Genomic DNA, 8,729 nt, shown 5'->3' with positions numbered 1-8,729 from the left:
CCCCCCCCCCCCCGCCCCGCCCCGGGAACTTTCTACCAGCAGGAATTAGCCCCTTGTGCCTCCACACCTTTGCTACCAGGAGGGTGGAGCTCACCCGGCGGACAGGGAGGAAGGAAGGTTCCCTCCAAGACACCATAGGTCAACAGACTGCCTTTCTTCCCAGACCAGCTGGGGAGGCGGGGAGGGGGGGACACGTAGGGGAGCTCCAGAGAAGCTGCAGGAATTCAAACCCTGTGGCTAATATTCTAGAATCTTCCAACCAAAGGGATAGGTTAAGCAGGAATGTCCTCGTAAATACTACCCTAACTGTACCTGGTTTTGAAAACACAGCAGCACCTTTGAAAAGTGGCTTGGAGGTGGGACACCTGCCTGTACTTTTCTCCAGCGAAGCATGCAATGAAAAGCGTTTTCAAACAGTTTTCTTTAAAAAACAAACAACAAACAAACAAAAAAACCACACACAAGCTTTTGCTTCCCAGGCACATTTTTACCCATGGATTCTTTTACACCAAGGACACAGAATACTTCCTACATTCTGCGGAACAGTTGACTCAGTTTTTTGTTTTTTTTTTTTAAGTTTTTATGCCATTAGAAAATAAAATGTGAACACAAAACAAAACACGAAGAGAAAGTCCCTCATTGCAGAACTACACTGACGTCTTGTCCCCTGAAGGACAGTCTTTCTCGCTTGAAAGAAGACAGATCAAAGGCGGTACTCTGCACACCGCACGGGCGAGCTCACCCGACCCAACAAAGATGGTGGCGGCAACACAGAGCTTGGGAAATCTATGGGAATTTCCAATGGAAAACCAAAAGCACATGGTGGACAATTCCAAACTCTGGAATTGAAGAAGCACTCCCCAAGGGTTGAGCTCCCTCTGTGTGCATTGAGCAATGTAAGGCTTGAGGAGTAGGGAGACTACCTTGTGGCCTTATGTCCTCCCCTCCCCTCCTCTGTCCACACCACCCAAGACCATCCCCTGCTCCCTTCGGGAGGGATGGAATCATTGCCCAGGGTAGTATCCAGGATTAAAACCATTGCACTTAAGTAAAAGTTTAATTCATTTGATAAAGTACCTCTGTTATAAACCAGATAGGGATGGACTGGTACTGTTCTATTGTTTTGTTTTGGAGAAGGGTCAGGGAAGTCGTTTTATCCTTGGTGACCTCAGATATGCTAAATGGACCTAACCAAAGTATATTCTCTGGAACATCTCTGTGAGACCTGCAAGATAGAGTATCCTGGTCACATAAGTTCAGGAAATGCTACCAACTCAATGATGCGTTTAGGGGTTCATAACACACAGCGTACATCCAAGGCTCTGAAAAGTCCTGTAGAAAGGAAAGTGACTTAACTTTGTTTCCCAAGGCTATTTGACCTCAAAATGCTTTTTTCTCTCTTTCTTTTTTTTTGCATCACACTTCGCATCTCCTAGAACCTTTGTTCTGTGGCGCACATATCAGGAAATGCTGTCAATGTTTCATTAGCAGAAGCCCTATTTCTGAGGACAGCGTCCCCTGTCTGGAAACAGGGCCCAGACTCCCAATTCCAGGGACAGCTGAGGTCTGTCACTCTATTCAGTACAACCACGGCGTACATCTCTGTCCGTGGAGGGCACAGTCTCTGTGCCCTTCACAAAGGGGAGAGAGCTTGGAAGAACGTACAGAACATTTTATAAAAAGCTTTGGCCACCCCCTCCAGTGCACACCTCACTCACATTCAATACAATCATATTCTCAGTGAGATGTGGCAGCTGCTGCAGAGCTGGCTGTGAGCTTTACAATACACTGTTAATAGTTTCTGTGAATAAATTATTCATTTTTGTTTGTTTAGAATATTCTCACCCCTTTGCTATATACTGCACCAAAAATGAAACAAAAAGCAAAACTTACCCACACCCCATCCCACCCCACCCCCTATTATTAGAACTATAATTATTATATACAGGATCTGCTACCAACTCATTCACTAGTTGTAAGAGGGATGTGGCTCAAACTTCAACCGGGGCATCGAAATGGCTGGAAATGAGAAGCATGTGCAGATGGTAATTAGCAAGGAACAGGAAGTGGAATGTTTCCGACCTTCCGGAGGAAAGGGGGCACGGATTACAGTCGTGGAAGGCTTTCCTTGCTGCTCATGCGTGGTGCTCGCCAAGATGCTGTTGGTCTCAGCCTCTGGAGGACTTGGGAGGGGTACGCGCCTGCGTGTGTACGGGTGGTCCAACCTCTGACCTTCACCAGGGGAGAAATGCCAGACCATTCCAAATCCCAAATGTAGGAGGCCTGCCACAGCTTCTCACTCTTGCACATGGCAAAGAAGAGAGAACATTTCCACGCGGAGGCGTGGGTGCTGGGCTAACGGGGCAGGAAGAGGCACTTGGCCAATGATCCCCTTCCCTCCCCCGAGCAGACATCGCTCATCGGTCACAGCCCCCTGCATGCTGTGCCTGGCGAATCTGGGGCTCAAAGGCAGACGCCGCCGATACGACGGAGTGGGCAACACGATGGGAAACACTTTTGTCTTCTCTTGTGTTGGGCGGTGAGCCTGGATTACTCACCAAGTTAAGTGGCCTGTTCTAAGTGTGTTGTTTTCAAACTTGGGCAAGGGAAAACACAAGTTTGTAGGGGTCATGGACCTTTTGGGTGGTTCAAAATGGCCCAAACCCCATGAATATGAGAGGGTTTGCTAACTGTTGAGCTGGATACTGTGTCCACATAAAGCTTCTTGAGGGCTGAGACTACTGGTTTTGTTCGATGCTCTGTCCGCAGAGCCTACAATTCGGCCCGACACATAGTAGTTGCTCAATAAATACTTGACTGTAAAGCAAAGCCGCCTCACCCCCACAACCGGGACTGCCAGTTAAACATTGCTGTAGAAAAGCCTGTTCTATCAGACTGCTAATTCTGGTGAAAAAGGAAAACAAAAACAAAAACGAAACTACAATCAGCTCTTCTCCTTGGGTTAAAAAAAAAAAAAAATTTTTTTTTTTTTTTTTTTTTTTTAGCACAAGGGACTCTTAGAATCTGTTTGGAATCAGTCCCTTGCAAAGGTGCCTTTTTCTATTTATTTCTCACGGATTTCCAAGAAGCGTGGCATCGACAGACATCACAATGGTTGTTACCACACAGTTAACTCGACGAGCGGTTAGGGAGGAGAATATTCATGCCCCGGAATGAGCTGTAGCAAGCACAGAACAAAAACACATTTCTTCTGCAAAGACATTAGAATCTTGCTGCCACAGAAAGAAATCTATACAGAGACCATGTTTAAATAAACTATAAATAATATTAATTAGAATTTATGGGATGCACAATTCATGGAATTCACCAGAGCACAAGGAAACCTTTGAGACAGTGTTGCAGGTATTCACGTCTACACACAAGGACACCCATCCCATTCCCCTGCAAAGACAGCCGTCCTTCCCTACTAAGGATTTTAAATAATTCTCACCATGCTGCTCGCAGCATCATCCCCAAAGAAATATTACTTTACAAAATAACCCAATATCCATATAATTTCTTTTGACAAATAAAAATCTTAAATTAAAAAGCACGATCCTCGCCCTCTCCCCACCCCCTTTATTCCAATTTCAGGTAGCTTGGCACTGAGTAATTGAACATTAAAAAATCGAGTTTGTAGACTTCGTACAGCTGCGTTTGGTGCTCCGAGCTGATGTTCTGGAAGAACTCTGTGGTCATTTCGTCAGTAGTTCTCGTAGACTTGGCATAGGTGGGGAACTTCAGGTAGCTGCCCACGCCTGCCAGCCGCAGGACGTAGTTCGAGTCCTCCTCCAGCGTCTCGTACTTGCCCACGAGGTCGTAGTGGATGTGGCACGGGTGGCAGAGCGAGTGCACGGTCTGCCAGTGCTCGTTGAAGGGCTCCTCGCGCTGCGTGTGCGGGTCGATGAGATAGGCCACGAACTCCTCGAAGCGCACGTCGTCGCCCCTGCGCAGCGCCTCCTGCGTGGCGTTCTTGCGCTGCCGCCGGACGATCTTGGTGCCGTAGCGCTTGTGGAAGGACGTGTTGTACTTCTGCGTGAACTTGTTGCGGTAGGCCGACACCAGGCGCTCGAAGGGCTCGCGCACGAACAGGAACTTCAGGTAGCTCTTCAGGCGGTGGTTGATCTCGGGGATGCTGTACTGGTTGAGCGTCTTGAGGTTGGCCGACACGTGCGCCTCGCTGGCCGGGATCTCCATGGGGTCGCTGTACTTGCCCCGCCCGCTGAGCACCATCATGAGCCGCTTCCAGTTGGTGCACGCCACCTTGGGCACGTAGCAGTAGATGAGCTCGTGGTCCTCGTCCACCACCAGGTGCTTCAGGTCGCTGGGCGTCAGCACCCGCCGCTTGCGGCTCAGGGCGCTGTTGGCGCGGCAGGTGTCTGTGACCTGGTCGCGCCTCATCTGGTGCAGGACGGCGGTGTTCGAGAGCTCCAGCTGCAGAGGGGACACAAGAGGAGACGCGCGTTCAGCACGGGCGCGGAGGTGTGCCCTGGGGCCGCGCCCACAACCGCCTCGGCTGGCGCACGCGCTGGCACCGCCGGCCGACCCCCGAAAGGGCCGGGCTCCCTTCCTAGCTGTCCACCAGCTGCCTCCCCTCTTTCGGCCCTTTGTTCCACCATGGGTCCTTTGTGGAGTAATAGTAACGATCAACTCTGCCGCTTACGCAGCCCCTTCTACCAGCCTGGCGTTTTACTAGAGCTTCACGGACGCTGTGTTCCTTCTCTCTGGACAACCACCTAGAGACGAGGCTGATTGAACAGTATCAGGGCCCGCCGTGGCCGGGTAGCGTGCTGCCAGGCACTGGGGCGGGGGTCAGACGAAATACGAGAAGGTAACTACCCTTATGGAGCTGACAGTCTAGCTGGAAAGAAAGAGGGAACCGAGGCGCAGAGAGGTTAAGTTACTAGCTTGAGATCACACAGCGAGTGAGCAAAGTTCAAACTCTGTTCAAACTCAGGTCCTCCTGGCACCAAGGCGGCCCACTTTGCACTCTACCCTGAGGTCCAGAACCCCCATGTTCCTGACTGAAGCGTGGGGAGTCTGGCATTTGATCGATCTACTTTGAAGCAAGGGACGCAATTTCTCTGCAAGGCTATCACTGTGAACGTCTGTTGCTTTGTGCTGCTTCTGCTGCTAGTGCCTTGATGTCCCTCTGGGAACCCACTTTCCTCCATTCCCAGCTCCTTTTCCCTCTCGAGCAGCTGCGTTGTGAGAATGGCAGCCTGGAGCTTGGGGACCGGGAGCAGGGCCACCATGCCGGGAGAGCTAGACTGGGAAGGAAGGGTACAAAGAAAGAGAAGACAGAGGGACGTCCTCCCAGTGACATCACCTGGTCCATACGTTGCTGAAACCAGACCCTTCAACTCCTGGGCTTTCGTTACATTAGTCAGTACGTTGGCTTTGGTGCATAAAGCAGTGAGTCTGGATTCCATTGTTCGGAACCCACGTATATGGGTGCTGGCATTTTCTCCCCTAGAGCTTTTCTTCTCTGCCCTAGTCATCCATTGATGTATCCCCTCAAACCTCTGTCCAGATCTCACAGTGTACAGGGCACTCAGCTCAGCACACCTGGGAGATAGAACATTTTCCTAAAGGGCTCACAGTCAAGGAGGCATCAGACCAGAGAGCTGGGGGCTCAAAAGGGCCCAAAGGGAAGATGTGTGTGCTCCTCTAAATTCTAGGAACAAAAGTTTCTCCTCAAAGGCCAGTCACTCCTCGTGGGAGCCAGTCCTCACAGTCCTGGAGTAGGACACAGAACGCCTCACTGCCCTGCTGTGCTAACAACCCTGTCATTGCTGCTTAATGCCATCCCTCCATCTACCCGCCCGAATGGGCAACGTGGCTCTACTTTTAAATATCAAAGACGGATATTAATTATGGTTAAAGCTGTCGGGAAACTGAGGTAGCCGAGCTATGGAATAGCCAGTCTGGGGCTGTAGAGGACATGGCGTCCTGGTGGTTTTCCTGCCCTGAGAACACAGACCCCGTCCGAGCACTTGTCTGTGACATCTCCATAGTCCTGCACCAGCCCACTTTTCAGTCCCGGTCCTGCTCCTCCCCCGTTCAGAACTAAAGGGAGCTCCAGGGAAATCAATGATTCACCCTTTGTTTTTTAATTAAAAAAAACCTTTTAATCCCAATATAGTGATCATACAGTGGTATATGAGTTTCAGATGTACAATATATTGATTCAGTGACTCTTTCCATGACTCAGGGCTCATCATAAGCGTTCTCTTAATCCCCTTCCCCTGTCTCACTCCCCACACCACCTCCCCTCTGGTGACCACCAGTTCCCTATATTTGAGAGTGTGTTTGCCTCTTTTTTTTCTTTGTTTTGTTTCTTAAATCCCACATATGGGTGAAATCATATGGTATTTATCTTTCTCTAATTTCTTTCACTTAGGATAATACCCTCTAGATCCAGCCGTGTTGTTGCAAATGGCAAGATTTCATCCTTGAAAACTTCCGGTGTGTGTGTGTATCACATCTTCTTTACCCCTCATCTATCTTTACACACTTAGGCGGCTTCCATGTCTTGGCTATTGTAAGTAATGCGGCAGTAAACACAGGGGAGCCTGTATCTTTCTGAGTTAGCGTTTTCCTGTTCTTTGGGTAAACACCCCGCACTGCGATTCCTGGAGCCCATGCTAATTCTGTTTTTAATTTTTTGAGTAACTTCCCTACTGTTTTCCACAGTGGCTGCGCCAGTTTGCATTCCGACCCACAGTGCACGAGGGTTCCTTTTTCTCCACACCCTCGCCAACACTTGTTGTTTCTTGTGATTTTAGCGATTGACAGGTGCGAGGTGATACGTCACGGTGGTTTTGATTTGTGTCCCCGATGGTGGGTGATGTTGAGCATCTTTTCAAGTGTCTGTTGGCCATCTGTGCGTCTTCTCTGGAGAAATGTCTGTTCATGTCTCCTGTCCACTTTTAAGTGGATGATTTGATTTTTTGGTGGTGTGTTGTAGAAATTCTTCATGTATTTTGGATATTAACCCCTTATCGGATATGTCATTTCCACATGTCTTCTCCCATTCAGTAGGTTGTCTTTTCGTTTTGTTGTTTCCTTTGCTGTACAAAGTTTTTTTTCCCCCTCTAGTCCCCAAAATGTATTTTTGCATTTGTTTCCCTTGCCTTAGGAGACATATCTAGAAAAAAAGTTGCTATGGCTGATGTCAGAGAGATTACTGCCTGTGCGCCGTTCTAGGATTTTTATGGCTTCGGGTCTCATTTTGGTCTTTCATCCATTTTGAATTTATTTTTGTGTATGGTGGGAGAAAGTGGTCCCATTTCATTCTTTTGCTTGTAGTTGTCCAGTTTTCCCAACACTATTTGTTGAAGAGACCATCCTTCCCATTGCATATTCTGGCCTCCCTTGTCATAGACTAATTGAACAAATGATCGTGGGTTTATTTCTGGGCTATGTGTCTACTTTTGTGTCAGCTTTGATTACTACAGCTTGGTGGTGTATCTTGAAACCTGGGATTCTGATGCCTCCAGTTTTGTTCTTTTTCAAGATTGCTTTGGCTACTCAGGGTCTTTTGTGGTTCCATACACACTGTAGGATTATTGGTTCTGTGAAAAATTGTTATTTTGATAAGGATTGTATCGAATCTGTAGATTGCATTGGGTAATATGGACATTTTAACAATATTTGTTCTAATCCATGAGCACGAAGTATCTTTCCAATTGTTTGTCATCCTCAATTTCTTTCACCAGTGCTTTGTAGTTTCTAGAGTATAGGTCTCTGACTTCTTTGGTTAGGTCTATTCCTAGATATTTTATTCTTTTGGGTGCAGTTTTAAGTGGGATTGTTTTCTTAATTTCTCTTTCTGCCACTTCATTATTGGTGTGTAGAGATGCAACATATTTCTACATGAATATATTGATTTTGTATCCTAAAACTTTCCTGAATTCGTCTGTCAGTTCCAGTAGGTTTTTGGTGGAGTCTTAAGGGTTTTCTATATATACTATCATGTCATCTGCAGAGACTGAAAGGTTTACTTCTTCTTTACTAATGTGGATGCCTTTTATTTCCTTCCCTTGTCTGGCTGCTGGGGCTAACACTTCCAGTACTATATTGAATAAAAGTGGTGAGAATAGACATTCCTGTCTTGTTCCTGACCTTAGGGGAACAGCTCTTAGTTTTTCACAATTGAGTATGATGTTAGCTGTGGGTTTGTCATATATGGCCCTTATTATGTTGAGATATGTTCCTTCTAAACCTACTTTGTTGAGGTTTTCTTTTCTTTTTTTTTTTTTTTTTAATCAATGGATGCTGTACTTTGTCAAATGCTTTTTCTGCATCTATGGAAATGATCATATATGGTTCTTAACCTTTCTATTAAACTGATGTGATGTTTCATGTTGATTGGTTTGCAAGTATTGAACCATCCTTGCATCCCAGAAATAAATCCCACTTAATTGTGGTGAATGATTTTTTTTTTAAAATGTATTGTTGGATTTGGTTTGTTAGTATGTTGTTGAGGATTTTTGAATCTGTGTTCATCAGAGATACTGGCCTGTGGTTCTCTCTCTCTTTTTTGGTCTCTTTATCTGGTTTTGGTTCAAAGAATCCCCTTTAACATTTCTAGTAAGGCTGGTTTAGTGGTGATGAATTCCTTTAACTTTTGTTTGGGAAACTCTTTATCTCTCCCTCTATTCTGATGATAACCTTGATGGGTAAAGTATCATGCCACTCTCTTCTGGCCTGCAAAGTTCCTGCTG

The 8,729-nt window shown here is 46.9% G+C and overlaps 1 protein-coding gene across 4 annotated transcripts in view; it reads right to left on the bottom strand.

Moving 5' to 3' along the window:
* Positions 1-470: 470 nt before the first annotated feature.
* Positions 471-8,729, bottom strand: part of CHST11 (carbohydrate sulfotransferase 11) — a 250,194-nt gene continuing 241,935 nt past the window's right edge. For all 4 annotated transcript variants that reach the window (XM_040637403.1, XM_008705671.2, XM_040637405.1 and 1 more), the window contains one exon: positions 471-4,434. In XM_040637403.1, coding sequence (XP_040493337.1) covers positions 3,580-4,434 — 855 coding nt within the window. In that variant the 3' untranslated portion in view covers positions 471-3,579. The remainder of the gene's footprint in view (positions 4,435-8,729) is intronic.

The sequence above is a fragment of the Ursus maritimus genome, unplaced genomic scaffold (assembly GCF_017311325.1).
Source record: "Ursus maritimus isolate PB19 unplaced genomic scaffold, ASM1731132v1 scaffold_21, whole genome shotgun sequence".
Classification (NCBI taxonomy): Eukaryota; Metazoa; Chordata; class Mammalia; order Carnivora; family Ursidae; genus Ursus; species Ursus maritimus.
The sequence above is the reverse complement of the archived record's forward strand: the minus strand, read 5'-3'. Positions and strand labels throughout refer to the sequence as shown.